Source organism: Schistocerca cancellata, chromosome 12 (genome assembly GCF_023864275.1).
Source record: "Schistocerca cancellata isolate TAMUIC-IGC-003103 chromosome 12, iqSchCanc2.1, whole genome shotgun sequence".
Taxonomy (NCBI): domain Eukaryota; kingdom Metazoa; phylum Arthropoda; class Insecta; order Orthoptera; family Acrididae; genus Schistocerca; species Schistocerca cancellata.
Genome location: NC_064637.1, coordinates 63,320,415 through 63,340,469, shown reverse-complemented (window position 1 = coordinate 63,340,469; position 20,055 = coordinate 63,320,415). Strand labels below are relative to the sequence as shown.

Genomic DNA, 20,055 nt, shown 5'->3' with positions numbered 1-20,055 from the left:
ATGAAAATGGCTGAGGCTGCTTTCTGTTCCTTAGTGAAACACGCGCGTGGAACCCGGTTAAAAAAGTGCCGAAAAATAGGAGATGTTTAGCTTTGGTTTTACCAGGGTTGTATATACTTCAGTATGGAAGACCATATAATACTGAACGTGTAGCGCAGTTGGTAGCATAATGGAGTGTGATATATGTGTGTTACTTCGTGCGCTGTTACAAATTTCTCAACGTTCATTTTTTATTTCCTCGTTCAATTTGAAATACCTACATCTCGAAATTATAAAACTCGTCATTTTTTATGAATAATTACACATTGGACGCGAAATTTTAGTTTCCATTTCAAATACAAATTCTTAATTATCGATGTTTTATGAAAGATGTTCATAAAAGCTGTTTAAACTAAGAATTTAATTTTTAAGGCAAAAATGAAAAACCAAATCCTCTTTATTTGGACTACGTACATCGTTTTATACCACATAGGTACCTAAGTATTGTAGAAACATGAAAAACAATCATTTTCACAGCATCGAGCACATCATTTTTATATTTGCTACTGTACCATTACAATATGAACCCAACAGAACTAATTTGGAGCCAAGCTGCCAAACATACTGGAAATGGCGCACGAAGCTTTTTCACGCGTCACTGGCGAACGACTCGTCATCAAAGAAGAAGAGAAAATGGTGCTTCTTGGCTTCATGGATTCTGTTGTTGATAGGCTTGTTATCAATTTAGCAAGTGACACTTCCAGAACTAAAATGGCTCTGAGAACTATGGGACTTAAACATCTATGGTCATCAGTCCCCTAGAACTTAGAACTACTTAGAACTAACTAACCTAAGGACATCACACACTTCCATACCCAAGGTAGGATTCGAACCTGCGCCCGCTCGTTCGCGCGGTTCGAGACTGAAGCGCCTAGAACCGCTCGGACACTTCGGCCGGCGGCACGAATTGTGCCCTCAGCCGCACACCGCTTGGTGGCTAGCGGAGTATGTATGTAGATGTAGACAGCAGCGAACTCCGAAAAAGAAATGGATAGAATGCTGCTCGTCCGATCAAACACATTCAGATTGTGCAGATTAAAACTGAACAAGAGGAAAACTAAAGTAGTAGTAGTGCGGAAAAGATTGGGAGCAATTAAAACCATTATAAAAATTGATGACGTGAGAATTGGTCAAGTGAAACAGTTTTGCAGGTGCTTAATGCAAGTGAAGAGAAGTACTGAACTGGCGAAGAAGGTATGTATGACTAAGAAAAACATCCATATGAATGCAGATGCCAGAAAATCGTTTGCAAGATCATTTGTGTGGAATTCACTGCTCTATGGAAATTAAGAGTTAGACTCTGAGCATACTGGAAAGGAATCGACCCAAAACTTTTAAGTACTTTCAACACTGCAGCCCAGTCAGCAACCGTGATAATAACTATCAGCCTCGAGTGCGGTAATGAAACCAACCTTTACCTAGGCTGTTTTAGTTTTATTTCAAGACCATGTCTTCGTAGACATATTATAGAATCAGGTTTATCTTCTGGAGAAGGCTCAATTACTTTGGGTGAAACCTAGGTAAAGGTTGGTTTCATTACCGCAATCGAGGCTGATAGTTTCTTATATATTCGACCCAAAACTGTCGAAGAGTGGGTACGGGGGAAAATGACGCGAACGTAGACTTTCCGTTGCCCAATAGTGCATATTATACCGGTTTACGTTACCGCTCTGCGTGAATGACACTTCATCGCTAAATAGAACGCGTGCAAAAAATCTGTCATCCTCCCGTAATTTCTCTTGTGCCCAGTGGCAGAACTGTACACGACGTTCAAAGTCGTCGCCATGCAATTCCTGGTGCATAGAAACATGGTACGGGTGCAATCGATGTTGATGTAGCATTCTCAACACCGACGTTTTTGAGTTTCCCGATTCGCGCGCAATTTGTCTGCTACTGATGTGCGACAGCACCTAAACACCTACTTGGGCATCATTATTTGTTGCAGGTCGTGGTTGACGTTTCACACGTGGCTGAACGCTTCCTGTTTCCTTAAATAACGTAATTATAAGGCGAACGGTCCGGACACTTGGATGATGTCGTCCAGGATACCGAGCAGCATACGTAGCACACGCCCGTTGGGCATTTTGATTACAATAGCCATACATCAACACGATATCGACCTTTTCCGTAATTGGTAAACGGTCCATTTTAACACGGGTAATGTATCACGAAGCAAATACGTCCGCACTGGCGGAATGTTCCGTGACGGCACGTACTTATACGTTTGTATTACAGCGCCATCTATCACAAAGCGAAAAAAGTGGTCCAACTAAAACATTCATATTTCTTTACGTACTACGCGAATATGTAATAAAAAATGGGGGCAGCGCGGGATTAGCCGAGCGGTCTTAGGCCCTGCAGTCATGGACTGTGCGGCTGGTTCCGGCGGAGGTTCGAGTCTAGCCTCGGGCAGGGTTGTGTGTGTGTGTTTGTCCTTAGGATAATCGAAGTAGTGTGTAAGCTTAGGGACTGATGACCTTATCAGTTAAGTCCCATAAGATTTCACAACTTTTGAAAAAATGGGGGTTTTTGTTTCAAAAACCACAGTCGATATCCGTTTGACCTATAGCAGCGCCATCTAGTGGGCCAACCATAGCGCCATCTGGTTTCCCCCTTCAAGCTAGACGAGTTTTGTAGTTTTTTCGTTTGATGCTTATTTCGTGAGATGTTTGGCCCGGTCACTATCAATGGACCACCCTGTATATCAAGTCCGCAGGTCGTGGTCTCGCGGTAGCGTTCTCGCATCCCGAGCACGGGTTCCCGGGTTCGATTCCCAGCAGGGTCAGGGATTTTCACCTGACTCGAGATGGTTCAAAAATGGTTCAAATGGCTCTGAGCACTATGGGACTCAACTTCTGAGGTCATTAGTCCCCTAGAGCTTAGAACTAGTTAAACCTAACTAACCTAAGGACATCACACACATCCATGCTCGAGGCAGGATTCGAACCTGCGACCGTAGCGGTCTCGCGGTCCCAGACTGCAGCGCCTAGAACCGCACGGCCACTTCGGTCAGCTGACTCGAGATGACAGTATTGTTGTGTCATCATCATCATCATCATCATCATTCACCCCCATTACGGTCGAAGGACGGCAATGACGAACCACCTCAACTAGGACCTTGCCTAGTACAGGTCTCCCGCATCGTTCAAATGGCTGCGAGCACTATGGGACTTAACATCTATGGTCATCAGTCCCCTACAACTTAGAACTACTTAAACCTAACTAACCTAAGGACATCACACAACACCCGGTCATCACGAGGTAGAGAAAATCCCTGACCCCGCCGGGAATCGAACCCGGGAACCCGGGCGCGGGAAGCGAGAATGCTACCGCACGACCACGAGCTCCCGCATCGTTCCCCTACGCTCTGTCGAGTATGGAACTTCGTCATCATCATCATATATACCAAGTTTCGCTGCCGTACGATAATTACAGTCCACACCGGACCTCCGCAAGTAGATGCATTTTAATGAGAACCGCGCGGTACATACGACAGGCCGTATTGTCGTATGTACCAGTATTGGTTTGGCCGCCTGACGCCCACTAAGTTATCGATCCACACAGTTCCATGTCAAGCAACACAGGATATACGTCATAACACCGGTGAGTGTAGCTCGCGGATGAGCAGAGACCGGTTTTCGCCGAAAGCGCTGGGCGAGTTCATTCGTTTGTCCGGAGGGGGAGGCCGGTATGTGTTTTTCATCTTTCGGCCTGTCACCGACGACAGAATCGAGGTGCACTTCCTACAATATTTTTAAAACGATTTTACAGAAGCTATTCGGTAAAGAAAATTCAGTTTTGCTTCACTTATAGATTTATATGTTAGGTTCATGATGATGTGTCCATCATTTCGTTAATGGTCATACGTACTGTGATATTTACGTGAAAGTAAGACACTGCACGAAATTCGGAGAAGTCTGTAATGAAAAATAGAGGTCGCTATGATTTTGCGTTTGGTGTAAAGTTCATTACATGTTGTTGTGTATGAAATTTAACTGTTGTTGTTGTGGTCTTCAGTCCAGAGACTGGTTTGATGCAGCTCTCCATGCTACTCTATCCTGTGCAAGCTTCTTCATCTCCCAATACCTACTGCAATCTACATCCTTCTGAATCTCTTGGTCTCCCTCTACGATTTTTACCCTCCACTCTGTCCTCCAATACTAAATTGGTGATCCCTTGATGCCTCAGAATATGTCCGACCAACCGATCCCTTCTTCTGGTCAAGTTGTGCCACAAACTTCTCTTCTCCCCAATCCTATGCAATATCTCCTCATTAGTTATGTGATCTACCCATTTAATCTTCAGCATTCTTCTGTAGCACCACATTTCGAAAGCTTCTATTGTCTTCTTGTCCAAACTATTTACCGTCCATGTTTCACTTCCATACATGGCTACACTCCATACAAATACTTTCAGAAAGTTACTATTGATGCTGTAAAACATGTACCGTCAAGAGCGACGTTCACCATTTACGGATTAAAGTTAAATATTCCACCAGCTACGTCAGTTTTTTCTACAGTCTAATTTCCTTGTCCTGTTCCAGACCTCACGCCAGCCTGCGTGAGCTAAAACGCGTGCCTTTCGGCTTCCTCTAGTATATCGGGTTGGCTCTCTTGCCAACGCACAACACCATGTCTTTTGTCAGCTCAGTGTAATTTTTTCATTAAATGGTAACTATTATTATCTAAATCTTTGGATATGTCACTTTCGATAGTTTTATGAGTACCATCACGTTTCCGAGTTCGATAAAGATCGGATTGTAGCCTATCGCGATTGCGGTTTATCGTATCGCGACATTGCTGTTCGCGTTGGTCGAGATCCAATGACTGTTAGCAGAATATGGAATCGGTGGGTTCAGGAGGGTAATACGGAACGCTGTGTTCGAACCCAACGGCCTCGTATCACTAGCAGTCGAGATGACAGGCATCTTATCCGCATGGCTGTAACGGATCGTGCAGCCACGTCTCGATTCCTGAGTCAACAGATGGGGACGTTTGCAAGACAACAACCATCTGCACGAACAGTTCGACGACGTTTGCAGCAGCACGGACTCTCAGCTCGGAGACTGTGGCTGCGGTTACCCTTGGCCTTGACACTGCCTCACGGACAGGAGCGCCCGCGATGGTGTACTCGACGACGAACCTCGGTGCATGAATGGCAAAACGTCACTTTTTTCGGATGAATCCATGTTCCGTTTACAGATTCATGATGGTCGCATCCGTGTTTGGCAACATCGCGGTGAACGCACATTGGAAGCGTGTATTCGTCATCGCCATACTGGCTTATCACCCGGCGTGATGGTATGGGGTGCCATTGGTTACACGTCTCGGTCACCTCCTGTTTGCATTGACGGCGCGTTGAACAGTGGACGTTACATTTCAGATGTGTTACGACCTGTGGCTCTACCCTTCATTCGATCTCTGTGAAACCCTACATTTCAACAGGATAATGCACTATCGCATGTTGCAGGTCCTGTACGGGCCTTTCTGGATACAGAAAATGTTCGACTGCTGCCCTGGCCAGCACATTCTCCAGATCTCTCACCAATTGAAAACGTCTGGTCAACGGTGGCCGAGCAACTGGCTCGTCACAATACGCCAGTCACTACTCTTGATGAACTATGGTATCGTGTTGAAGCTGCATGGGCAGCTGTACCTGTACACGCCATCCAAGCTATGTTTGACTCAATGCCCACGTGAATCAACGCCATTATTACGGCCAGTGGTGTTTGCTCTGGGTACTGATTTCTCAGGATCTATGCACCCAAATTGCGTGAAAATGTAATCACATGTCAATTCTAGTATAATATATTTGTCCAATGAATAGCCGTTTATCATCTGCATTTTTTCTTGGTGTAGCAATTTTAATGGCCAGTAGTGTAAAATGTGAACATCGAGTCATATACTACGAACCTCGGTAAGTCATTTTTATTGATGGACAAGGAAATAATTACATTGATAGCGATAACAAATTTGACAAAATTTGGAATTTATTCAAGGATTACTTCAAAAAGTATACGTCCACTCATTTTTTTTTTAAATTTACATTCTGAAAATATGATTGCAATTAACTTTGTAGCTATTACTGCTTATAGTCGTCTGGGCATCGACTTGACCACTTTTGGCGTCATATAGGCCGGAATTTTGTCCCATTCGTTTTGAAGTGCTTCTTTTAGGTCTCTCTAATTAGAAATGTGTCTCCTGATGCTATCTTCCAGTACTTTCCTAAGGTGTCCAATAGGATTAATGTCTAGGCTCTGAGGAGTGTTACGTTGTTTTGGGGTATTGTACAGGAGCCGCACATTTGTACTAAGAGCCGTATGCTTTGGGTCGCTATCATGTTGAAAAATGTAATTTCCTTGCAGGCCTAATTTTTCGGCGCTAAGATTCAGATTGTCCTTTAAAATGTTGATATACATATGGTGATGCATTGTACCTTCTATGAAATGTAATTTTCCAACACCTGCAGCACTCATACAGACATGAGGAAGCCACCACTGTGTTTACTTCTCCGCATTTTTCTTACGCCACACCATTCCCCTGCAATCCGATCCGAATACTTTTTATTTACTCTCATTAGAAACTATTAGTCTATTCCAGAAGTCTTCCTTTTTGAATCCATCGCAAAATGAAGATTTTTCTTTCGATTCTGTTCACTGACCCAAAATGTCTTGCGCGCTACACCCGGCCGTGATGTCCATACGTTTTGAAGGTATTTCTGATTGTGTTGGCACATACCAGCTTTCCGCTAAACTCCCCAGCCAACAGTAGCGCTAATTTTAGGTTTCTTCTTCATTTCCCTCATGATAAATCTCATGTCTGCATCAGTCAAAGTGTGAGGCCGTCCGGTACGTGGTTGGTTTCTTAATGCATTTGTTGGCCAAAATCGATCAATTATCGACTGAACCGTCGATCTAGATCTACCGACTACTACTTTAGCAATCCCCTTTGAAGCTTTGCACTCACACAACAGGCGATAGAGTGGGGCCGCGCACGGTTGACTCCAGTGTGTGTCGTGGGTCAGGTTATACACTACTGGCCATTAAAACTGCTACACCAAGAAGAAATGCAGATCATAAACGGCTATTCATAGGACACAAATATTATACTAGAACTGACATGTGATTACATTTCTACGCAATTTGGGTGCATAGATCCTGAGAAATCAGTACCCAGAACAACCACCTCTGACCGTAATAACGGCCTTGATACGCAGGGCAGTGAGTCAAACAGAGCTTGGATGGCGTGTACACGTACAGCTGCCCATGCAGCTTAAACACGATACCACAGTTCATCAAGAGTAGTGACTGGCGTATTGTGACGAGCCAGTTTCTCAGCCACGATTGACCAGGCGTTTTCAATTGGTGAGAGATCAGGAGAATGTGCTGGCCAGGGCAGCAGTCGAACATTTTCGGTATCCAGAAAGGTCCGTACAGGACCTGCAACATGCGGTCGTGCATTATCCTGCTGAAATGTAGACCTCTGCAGGGATCGAATGAAGGGTAGAGCTACGGGTCGTAACACATCTGAAATGTAACGTCCACTGTTCAAAGTGCCGTCAGTGCGAACAAGAGGTGACCGAGACGTGTAACCAATGGCACCCCATACCACCACGCCGGGTGATACGCCAGTATGGCGATGACGAATACACGCTTCCAATGTTCGTTCACCGCGATGTCGCCAAACACGGATGCGACCATCATGATGCTGTAAATAGAACATGGATTCATCCAAAAAAATGACGTTTTGCCATTCGTGCACCCAGGTTCGTCGTCGAGTACACCATCGCAGCTCCCCTGTCTGCGATGCAGCGTCAAGGGTAACCGCAGCCATGGTCTCCGAGCTGATAGTCCGTGCTGCTGCAAACGTTGTCGAACTGTTCGTGCAGATGGTTGTTGTCTTGCAAACGTCCCCATCTGTTGACTCGGGGATCGAGACGTGGCTGCACGATCCATTACAGCCGTGCGGATAAGATGCCTGTCATCTCGACTGCTAGTGATACGAGGCCGTTGGGATCCAGCACGGCGTTCCGTATTACCCTGCTGAACCCACCGATTCCATATTCTGCTAACAGTCATTGGATCTCGACCAACGCAAGCAGCAATGTCTGGATACGATAAACCGCAATCGCGGCAGGCTACAGCCCGACCTTTATCAAAGTAGGGAACATGATGGTAGGCATTTCTCCTCCTTACACGAGGCATCACAACAACGTTTCACCAGGCAACGCCGATCAACTGCTGTTTGCGTATGTGAAATCGGTTGGAATCTTCCTCATGTCAGCACGTTGTAGGTGTCGCCACCGGTGCCAACCTTGTGTGAATGCTCTGAAAAGCTAATCATTTGCATATGACAGCATCTTCTTCCTGTTAGTTAAATTTCACGTCTGTAGCACGTCATCTTCGTGGTGTAGCAATTTTAATGGCCAGTAGTGTGCTGTGGATACGGCTTGCAGTTAACAAAACCAACAGATATTTTTGCATACCGTATTCAACTATAATAAAGAGCAGGCTGTTTACTGCATTATGAGTTACACTATAAATTACCTCGAAGAAAACTGTCTATTGACACACAGTGAACATGGATTTAGAAAACATCGTTCCTGTGAAACACAACTAGTTCTTTATTCACATGAAATGTTGAGTGCTATTGACAAGGGATTTCAGATCGATTCCGTATTTCTGGATTTCCGGAAGCATTTTGACACTGTAGCACACAAGCAGCTCGTAGTGAAATTGCGTGCTTGTGGAATAACGTCTCAGTTATGTGTCTGGATATGTGATTTCCTGTCAGAGAGTAGTAACTGACGGAAAGTCATCGAATACAGCGGAAGTGATTTCTGGCGTTCCCCAAGGTAGTGTTATAGGCGCTTTGCTGTTCCTTATCTATATAAACGATTCGGGATACAATCTGAGCAACCGTCTTAGGTTGATGGCAGATGACGTAGTCGTTTATCGACTAATAAAGTCATCAGAAGATCAAAACAAACTGCAAAACGATTTAGAAAAGGTATCTGAATGGTGCGAAAAGTGGCAGTTGACCCTAAATAACGAAAATTCTGAGGTCATCCACATGAGTGCTAAAAGGAACTCGTTAAACTTCGGTTACACGATAAATCAGTCTAATCTAAACCCGTAAATTCAGCTCAATACCTAGATATTACAATTACGAACAACTTAAATTGGAAGGAAAACATAGAAAATGTTGTGGGGAAGGCTAACCAAAGACTGCGTTTTATTGGCATGACAGAAAATGCAACAGATCTACTAAGGAGACTGCCTACACTACGCTACTCCGTCCTTTTTTAGAATACTGCTGCGCGGTGTGGGATCCTTACCAGATAGGACTGACGGAGTACAACTAAAAAGTTCAAAGGAAGGCAGCACGTTTTGTATTATCGCGAAATAAGCGAGAGAGTGTCACAGAAATGATACAAGATTTGGGCTGGACATAATTAAAAGAAAGGCGTTTTTCGTTGCGACGGAATCTTCTCACGAAATTCCAGTCACCAACTTTCTCCTCCGGATGCGAAAATATTTCGTTGATACCGACCTACAGAGGGAGGAACGATCACCACGATAAAATAAGGGCAATCAGGAGCTCGAACGGAAAGATATAGGTGTTCATTCTTTCCGCGCGCTATATTAATTTGAATAATAGAGAATTGTGAAGGTGGTTCGATGCACCCTCTGCCAGGAACTTAAATGTGATTTGCGGAGTATCCATGTAGATGTAGATGGACTGCATCCTCTAGGTGGTTCGTGATAGTAAAGACTTTGTCAGTAGAAGAAATCTGTTTCAAATTTGCGAAGATGAACGAATGCTCATCGCTCTTAACATAAGCGTTTTCAAATCAATGTTTACTGGACATGCCTGTCTTGTTTCAGTCCATTTTACGACCTCTCAAAATACGGGATACTTCTTTTAATACGCTGCATATACCAGTACATACACAAACAAGTCCGTTAATATTTACAGACTGTGCACCTTATCGGTTGTGCTTTTCTTCTGTGTAGCGATTAACGTCAAAAACAACCCTATTTCTGTTCTTGAGTCGAGTTAACTGTTTCCCTGCAAAAACATTATTTGACAATAATTGGTTCATCAACTTTTGTTTTTTGTACACAATGTCGGATTATCCTCTGATCAGCTATCGTACAGCCTACATATTTTTCGCTTTCAGAACGTTCAGTGGATAATAATATACAAGTGGTCAAGGAACGTTTGCAGCGTGCCACTAAAACAAACCAAAATGCATAAATAAAGACTAAGACATTTCCTTTGAAAAAACTAAGATATTGATCAACATCAAGCATTCATGTAAATACCTCAAAGTTCAAGAACAAAAGATTGAAATAGTAAAAGAAGTCAAATATCTTGGAGAATGGATTAGTTGGAATGCTGGGGAAAGCAAAGCAATGGAATCCAGAAAAAATAAACTTGAATTGGCCCTCCAACTAACAAAAAATGCATACAACAAAAAATCCCTTTCATGGGGGTCCAAAATTACACATTATAAGACAGTGATTAAGCCAGAAGCACTGTATGCAGCAGAAACACTAAACATGAATTTCAAAGGCCCAATGGAAAAACTTGAGCTAAAGGAAAGAAAAATTTTAAGAAAAATCATAGGACCAAAATTTCAAGATAATAAGATTATATACATCAAAAATGAAACTCTCTACAAGAAAACTGAAAAACTTTCAGATACTCTGCGAAAAAGGAGGGTAAATTTTTATGGTCATCTTCTCAGAACGAATTCCAACAGATTAACTAAACAAATCTTTGACTTTTTCCGTAATTGCAAAACGAAACCGAACTGGTTTAAAGAAATTGAGAAAGACCTAGTAGAATTAACGATATCAGAAAATTCACTTATTGATCGAACAGCTAAATTAATTACTAAAGATGAAAACATAAGGTTCCAAGGCAAACCTACACAAAAGTCCAAAACCTGCATCTCGGAAGAAGAGAGGAAAAGAAGAGTGGAAAGAATGATGAAATACTGGGCCCTAAGAGAAGAACAACGCGCAAAGAAATGATTGATCCAGCGTACCCCAAAGAGAGTGAAACGAAAGAAGAAGAAGAAGAAAGACGAAGAAGAACCAAAAGTAGGAAATCCACTACTATATGCACGACAGAGCGGTCCGAAAATAGGTCGGCTTGCGACGTTGGCAGGTCTTGACCTCCTTCTCCCTAACCCGCCCCACACCAATGTCGCAACTTTCTTCGCGGCAAACCTTGACCTCGACATCACCTGTCGATATCGCTGTGTTCACACGAACGTTCGTAGAAGCGGTGTTGGTAAATCTGTTTACGAAACGGATTTGAGAGCCTTACGTAAACCTGGTGTCTGACAACTCAGCGCTTATGAGTACCTTGCACGTAATTTTACGTTGTTTTCAATGTCGGAAAGAATGCCAGACGCGTGACATTTCAGGCGTAGTACCATTGCGTGATCTCGCCGAGATGTTGTGCCAGAACTATTACGCACAAGGCACTCTTTCCAACACTGAAAGCAACGTAACGCGGGCGTGGCACTGGAAGTGTAGAGTGAGTGGTCTAGTTGCCCGCTTGATTTGCGCCTAACTGCTGCCGCCTGCGTTCATTTCAGCCTGGTTCCCCCGCTAAAGTCTTCATCTCCGACTACGATATTGTGCCATCCCACACTCCCCTGCATTACCAAAGTAACTGTACCTTGACGTCGCATTATGCGTCCTCTCAATCTATACCATCCAGTCAATTTTAATGGAATCATAATTTTTAAACCATATTTACGGGCGCGTCTATTCATGAATGAAATGTGATCATCAGCTAACAATCGTGAACTGCCTCGGCAGTAACATGCATCTAAGTTCCCTAACTTCTTGATATACAGGACATAAAATCCCGTCTGAGGCCTGCGATCATTTTTTTTGTTAATAATTGGCAACCAATGCCGTACAATCGCAATAAAGTCAATTGAACATCTCATGACTTCATTGCGATTGTACAGCATTGGTTGCCAATTATTAACCCTAACTTCTTCACAGGAAACCACCTTTGGCTCAAAGGGGTGACCTCACGGTGCATTACTACTAAAATAAATACCTCCCTACTATAACGTAACACGTAAGCACACACAAAACGAGTAGTCAACTTTTTCTGCTAGTGTAGCTGCCAAATAAACATCAACGAAGAGAGATGCGTCCGACATAACTTCCCATCCGTATGCTCAAGTTCAATATTTTCCCCGGCCATGTCTGTTGACGTTATTTTTATTTAATAAATTAAATTTGTGTCGTCGCAGTGACTGTGACATTTTGGTATTCTTGTGACGGTGTTTCACTAGGTCGATATCTCGTAGGGAGCAACACAAAACTGTACGTTTTCTTTCTTTCATTTAACTGCCTTCAGCTATCTTGCGATTCATGGCTCTAAGCACTATGGGATTCAACATCGAAGGTCATCAGTCCCCTACACTTACAACTACTTAAACCTAACTAACCTAAGGACACCACATACATCCATGCCCCAGGCAGGATTCGAACCTGCGACCGTAGCAGCAGCGGACTGAAGCGCCTAAAACCGCTCGGCCACAGCGGCCGGCTGCAATTCATGTTTACTAACAATTAACGAGAGCGTGTTATGTAAATTGATGTTATCGTTTTCAGTCGTAATATTATTCGCAATGTACCTGTCATATCTGGAAGTCTAGGGCCAGTAGAGAAAAGATTTCTCTCTAAAAGTTTGACGAATGAAAAGGACACAACTGACGAGGGGTGGTTCTAGGAAGGGACGGAGATATGTGAGTTATGACTGTGGAAAATTCTTGAGAACAGTTTGTTAGTTTGAGAAAAGAGTGGTTCAAAGGCTCTGAGCACTATGGGACTTAATATCTTAGTTCATCAGTCCCCTAGAACTTACAACTACTTAAACCTAACTAACCTAAGGACATTTCACACATTCATGCCCGAGGCAGGATTCGAACCTGCGACCAGAGCGGTCGGGCGGTTCAGACTGAAGCGCCTAGAACCGCTCGGCCACACTGGCCGGCAAAAAAAGAGTGTGCAAATAAGGAACAGTTTGGACAATACTAGCCAAATCCTCGTGATAGACGAGCTAGAGGCTGTGGTCTTTGATGTTTCGTGTTACTGACGAGTGGAAATTTTTTACTGAAGTCATTCTGTACACTGAACCGTCACGTACTTCGCACAATACTGCGTTTAGAAGGGTGAGAGCTTAGCTTCCACCCTTTCGTTTTGAGTGTAATAATAAACGGACGGCTACATATCTGAATACGTAATTAAGATGCTGGCAGTATAAAAAAGTGCATTCATGATCTGCGTGTCACTTGCTGACACGGTAGGATCCAGTCACATATCCAGCTCAAAAATGTTAAAGTTTATGTCTTTTGTGTGTTCTGCCGTTAATAGACGTGACGGGGTAGCCATAAAGCTTTACATCAAGTTTGATCATTGTTTTAATAATTATTTAGATTGTTGGTTGGTTGGTTTGGGGAAGGAGACCAGACAGCGTGGTCATCGGTCTCATCGGATTAGGGAAGGATTGGGAAGGAAGTCGGGCGTGCCCTTTCAGAGGAACCATCCCGGCATTTGCCTGGAGTGATTTAGGGAAATCACGGAAAACCTAAATCAGGATGGCCGGACGCGGAATTGAACCATCGTCCTCCCGAATGCGAGTCCAGTGTCTAACCACTGCGCCACCCCGCTCGGTATTTAGATTGTTACCGCCATTTTAAAATGGTTCAAATGGCTCGGAGCACTATGGGACTTAATATCTGAGGTCATCAGCCTCCTAGACTTAGAACTACTTAAACCTAACTAACCTAAGGACATCACACACATCCATGCCCGAGGCAGGATTCGAACCTGCGACCGTAACTGCAGCGCGGTTCCGGACTGAAGCGTCTAGAATAGCTCGGTCACAGCAGCCGGCCTGTCTCGTGGCGAAGAGTAAGAGACAATTTTCGTGTGGTTGCCAGATGCTCAAGTTGAGCAGTTAGAGATGCCACTAACTCTCACTGCGTTTATGTATTAGTCAGTATTACGATTAATCTAACTACTGTTAGGATTTAGATCGTCATATGCGACACACACTAATACTTCGTTATTACGATTGATCGCAACTTTTGCTACATTGATCTGCCAACACATGTAAGTAAAACTATTCTGTTCACCTATTCTCTGTGTAACCAATCCGGAAAACGTGTTTGAGAAATTCTCCTATAAATCTAGTTTTCACACCTTACTCTTAATTGACAGTAAATATCACTACAGCAGCGTATTTTATCTCTCATATGATTTATTGTAGTCTTTGTTTTCTAAGTGTTGGTGTGATTGGGTCTGTGTATCGCGTGAGTCTGTGTGTCGCGTGATAGCATATTTTCCCTCTCAAATGATTTATTGTAGTCTTTGTTTTCTAAGTGTGGGTGTGACTGAATCTGTGTGTCGCGTGGTCATATCAGCCAGTGAAAGTGCTAAACTAGCAGCCAGGTATTTGGATGAATACATTCCCTTAGGTTCGAAGTTTTACGTATTAACTGATATTGACCGCAGGTGTCTGGCATCTTGTGATATATGAAGGGCTTATTTCAATATTGGTACAGGCCCATTACCTCCACTTTTCTGTCTATAACGATTCTGAAATTAATTATCCAAACAAACAGGAAGAAAGGTTCATATCTAGCAAGAAGCCGTAAGCTTGAATATTTCTGGTATCTCAACTGCAGATTTTTCAGCGCTCGTTTAACTTTAGGACTCTGTATCTCAGAATGAACAAAAATGGACTTGTACCACTATTGAAATAAACCCTTCATATTCAGTGAACAAGGTGACGTGGTAGCCACGTCGTAACGCCAGTCATCAAGTATCTGCGACAGCACTGCATATCGAGGTTTAAATATACAGCGTGAGGAGAAGATATTGATATAGGTCATATCTGTTAGTTTCCGACACAGCTACCGAAGAGTACGCTAAGTGGTTAGAAACTCTACGAACTTTCATGAAGCTGTCCTAACCAATATGGTAACAGACTCGGTGACTTCTGTCAGCGGTCAGGGAAGTGAGATGCCGTTAGGACAAAAAATGGTTCAAATGGCTCTGATCACTATGGGACTTAACATCTATGGTCATCAGTCCCATAGAACTGAGAACTACTTAAACCTAACTAACCTAAGGACAGCACACAACACCCAGTCATCACGAGGCAGGGAAAATCCCTGACCCCGCCGGGAATCGAACCCGGGAACCCGGGCGTGGGAAGCGAGAACGCTACCGCACGACCACGAGCTGCGGACACGTTAGGACAATTATATTACCTCTGCAGAATGGCACGTGGCTGTCTTAATCGAGATAGCCGTTTTACTCCTTACAAAGAAATTCTTTACCAATATTCACTTGAGACTACAGTAAATATCTGTTGACAACAAACAAATATCACTAATTTTTTGAGATGACAAAGGAAATGCGCGAAATCAAATGTTTCAAATGGCTCTAAGCACTATGGGACTTAACATCTGAGGTCATCAGTCCCCTAGACTTAGAACTACTTAAACTTAACGAAGGACATCACACACATCCATGCCCGAGGCAGGGTTCGAACCTGCGACCGTAGCAGCTGCGCGGTTCCAGCCTGAGGCGCCTAGAACCGCTCGGTCACAACGGCCGGCGCGCAAAATCACATGCGTATTATGCTTGCCCTCAAAACCTTTCTCTAATACGTTGACGCCGAGATTACCACAGGTAAAAAACCTTGACTTCTCTGGGGGAAATCCGAGCACACGCAATAACCCAAGGCAGGCAATATCTGCGTAATCAGTATGTAAGGAGAGGCATTACACATAATAGTCGAAATTACGGGGAGAGAAAGGAAAATACACATCGAGGCAATAACATTGTCAAACTGGCATAATAAAGACTAACACGAAATATCAACAATTTGTACGTCTATGGCATGAGAGATGAGGAAGACGGGTGAGGTAACCATAGAACAACTCAAGAGACTATTAAATATAGGTGAGGTATTCGCATCAGTATGGAGGTAGTATACTTGGTAAACAGATGAGTTGCTTGTTTGTTAGGTGACAATGAGTTATCAAAAAGCTTCAGAAAATCTGTTCCGCGAAATCTTATGGTCGTGAACACTTTCCGTCTTGTGCTGACATACGCACATATAAACACTCGCCCACGTGGTGGAAACGCTAGTGACATACTCACACCTGTCGAATACACTTACTGTTCCAAGCGACGGATGTAAACATGCAAGAAGACAGCATATGAAGACGCAGGCTATCTAAAATCGCATTCACTGCTTTTAGGAATTAATTTCTTGGCGAGTAAGGCCGTATTATTCCGACAAGTCCCTCTACTTTTTGCTCTGGACTTCGAACTTCCGAATGCTGCCGCGGCGTATCTGGTTCGTATAAACGACTTTTCCTCTACAGTAGTTTAAGCTATGCAAGCATTGGTGACAGCAGGTGTGCGAAACGGTCATTACGATAACAGCACAGTATGATAGGAGGGACGTTCTGAACTCCTCGTCCGAGATTTCAATGGTTACGTATGGCTCTAGAGTTAAGACAACAGTTTCTAATCTAGTACTCGCTGTATTAGCCTTTTGATCTGATTTCGGTTTGAGGCAGCCTCGATACTGCGTAAAATGCAGTCATGTCGTCCTGTTTCATTACTTCCTGCACGTTCCGGTCGAAGCAACGGTTATGTCCACTGTTTTGTACGCGCCCCTGTCGTAGTGGAAACATGTGGTAAGGACTATGGGACCAAACTGCTGAGGTCATCGGTCCCTAGGTTTACGAACTACTTAATGTAACTTAAACTGCCTTACGCTGAGGACAAAACACACACCCACGTCCGAGAGAGGACTCGAACCTCCGACGGGATATAACTACGTACGAAAGAAACGTACGTGTTATTTCATACAACGGATTCTGAAAGAAGTATGTACTAAATATCAACAATGTAGGTAATAAATGGTGAAACTTTCTAAACCTTTCGTTGTAACTTATGCATTATCATTGTGGTGTCACCGCCAGACACCACACTTGCTAGGTGGTAGCTTTTAAATCGGCCGCGGTCCATTTGTATACGTCGGACTCGCGTGTCGCCACTGTCAGTAATTGCAGACCGAGCGCCACCACACGGCAGGTCTAGAGACAGATCCTAGCACTCAGCCCAGTTGTACAGCCGACAACTACGCTCTCATTTGCCGAGACGATAGTTAGCATAGCCTTCAGCTACATTTGCTACGACCTAGCAAGGCGCCGTTACCAGTATAGATATTGAGATTCTATTAATGTATCATCAAGAGCGATGTTCTACAAATGTGGATTAAAGTTAAGTATTCCAGAAGCTACGTACTTTTCTTTATAGCATTCATTACGTATCCTGTTTCAGATTACACGCCAGCCTGCGTGAGTTTAAGCGCGTGCCTTTCGGCTTCCTCTCATTGTGTCTAGGCTGTCTTGTCTAGACACAACAATCATATTCGTCGTCCGCTTTAGATAATTATTTCGGAAACTAGCTATGCGGACGTGCATCGCGACGGAAGTTAAAGAAGGTCCATGGCATACCACAGATTCCTAGGATTCCATACCACAGTGGGTAAAAACGAAACACTTACAGCACCACTTTCTCAATAAATTCGTTTTTCCTAACCAGGAAGTCAAATATATATGCAACATTTCGAACAAGCAAAGCAATTTCGTCTACCTTATAATACAGGAAGCGAATTCAGTAAATTTCTGTACAGTAGCAAAATAAATTCAATGTCAGTTTGTAATCGCAAATATATGACTATGCCGCTTAATTTTCGGCACATAAACTTCCGAAAATACTTCTGTCACTGGCGTTGAGAAACTGACAGTGCCATCTACTAGTTCTTTGGTGTACCATGCCCTGATTGAGGTAACATGCCAGCTACTAAGCTGAGCATTTTATATTACATTTTCTCCCTCGATCTGCTTTTGATGAAATAAAGCCTGTATGTTGGCCCAACCTACGATCAAGAAACCTGTGAAACCCTCATGGAAATTCGTCTAATAACTTTGGATATTAGAGAGTTTACAAACAGGACAGTTTTATAGTTTTATTTTTAGGTGAAAGAAAATCAGCAGGTTTCTGGAGGAAAGCCATCCACTTTTTAACGAATTCCGACAGAACTCTCTCAACTGTTTCGACGCTTTGCTGAGTCATCTCGCTTCTACTTAAGATTAGATGCGGGTTTAGGGAATGTTGAATGTCTGCAAGGAAAGACAAAGAGAGAATAAAGCCTGTATGTTGGCCCAACCTACGCTCAAGTAACCTGTGAAACCCTCATGGAAATTCGTCTAATAACTTTAGACATTAGAGAGTTCACAGACAGAACCGTTTTATAGTTTTATTTTTAGATGGAAGAAAATCAGCAGGTGTCTGGAGGAAAGCCGTCCACTTTTTAACGAATTCCGAGAGAACTCTCTACTTTTTCGACGTTTTGCTGAGTCATCTCGCTTCTACTTCAGATTAGATGTGCGTTTAGGCAATGCTGAATGTCTGCCAGGAGAGACAAAGAGCCATTTGTTTAAAAGGTAGCCGGCCAGGGTGGCCGAGCGGTTCTAGGCGCTACAGTCTGGAACCGCGCGACCACTACGGTCGCAGGTTCGAATCCTGCCTCGGGCATGGATGTGTGTGATGTCCTTAGGTTAGTTTAGTTAGGTTTAAGTAGTTCTAGGGGACTGATGACCTCAGAAGTTAAGTCTCATAGTGCTCAGAGCCATTTGAACCATTTGATTTTAAAAGGTACGTCGGATTGTTCCCGTGTGGATTAACAATAGAAACTGCCCGCCCGGTTGGCCGTGGGGTCTAAAGCACGACATTCTGGATTGGGAAGGAGCGCCTGGTCCCCGGCACGAATCCGCCCGGCGGACTTGTGTCGAGGTCCGGAGAGCCGGTCAGTCTGTGGATGGTTTTTGGGCGGCTTTCCATCTGCCTCGGCGAATGCGGGCTGGTTCCCCTTATTTCGCCTCAGCTACACTATGTCGGCGATTGCTGCGCAAACAAGTTCTCCATTTACGCGTACACCACCATTACTCTACCACGCAAACATAGGGGTTACACAAGTCTGGTGTGAGACGTTCCCTGGGGGGTCCACCGGGGGCCGCACCGCACAATAACCCTGGGTTCGGTGTGGGGCGGGGGAGGGGTGAAGTGGACTGCGGTAGTCGTCGTGGGGTTGTGAACCACTGCGGCTGCGGCGGGGACGGAGCCTCTCCGTCGTTTCTAGGTCCCCGGTTAACTTAACATGACATAACAACAGAAACTGAACGCTGTGGACCAAGTCACGTGTAGAGTGGTAATGAGTAAACAAGGACCGTATTATTACCGTAGCGGCACGGCTCGCATCCCACAGACAACACAGCGTGAGGCAAGGGGGCGAAGCGGTAGCCGCCGCAGTTTCTCAAGGTCAGTTCTCGGTGTGTGCCGGTTGCCCACACGCGGAAATAAACACACGCCGCTGGCAGCGTGCCCCGCCCGAAAGTGACGGCGCCCGTGTTCAGGTGGCGCGACTTCACCAGCGAGAGAGCGGCTACGCTGCATTAGTGCGAGCCGAGCCTCACGCCGTGCTGTCTTTGTGAGGGAGACGGGCCAGCGCGAGTACTGACCAGCGAGGCGTCCGCCGACGGGGGCGCGCTGGCTAACAGCAGCTGCAGCAGGGCCATGGCGAGAGCCACGCGCCGGTCGCTCATAGTACGGCGTAGTTTGGCCGCCTGGCTGCACTCTCGGGCGCGACGTCTGCTCTCGGCCGCAGTCGAGGCTAGACTGCCGCCGCCGCCGCGCGCTCCCAGCCACCCCCGAGCGCGTCCCGTGACGTGGCAGCGCGCCATTGGCCGGCGGCCGGGCGAGTGCGGGCTGGCTGATGCAACGGCGAGCCGGGGTGTGTGTATTATGTGCGTAGCCCGCCTTCCACGTCGCACTTGTGACGTCACTCCAGCACCCGACCCCACAGCGCTGATGCAAGACGTCCC

At 44.7% G+C, this 20,055-nt stretch overlaps 1 protein-coding gene across 1 annotated transcript in view; it reads right to left on the bottom strand.

Annotated features, from left to right (window-relative positions):
- The window catches only part of LOC126109608 (uncharacterized), an 83,041-nt gene extending 63,212 nt beyond the window's left edge, over positions 1-19,829 (bottom strand). Inside the window, exon 1 of the mRNA XM_049914651.1 lies at positions 19,693-19,829. Coding sequence (XP_049770608.1) covers positions 19,693-19,776 — 84 coding nt within the window. The 5' untranslated portion in view covers positions 19,777-19,829. The remainder of the gene's footprint in view (positions 1-19,692) is intronic.
- Between the last annotated feature and the right edge of the window lie 226 nt (positions 19,830-20,055).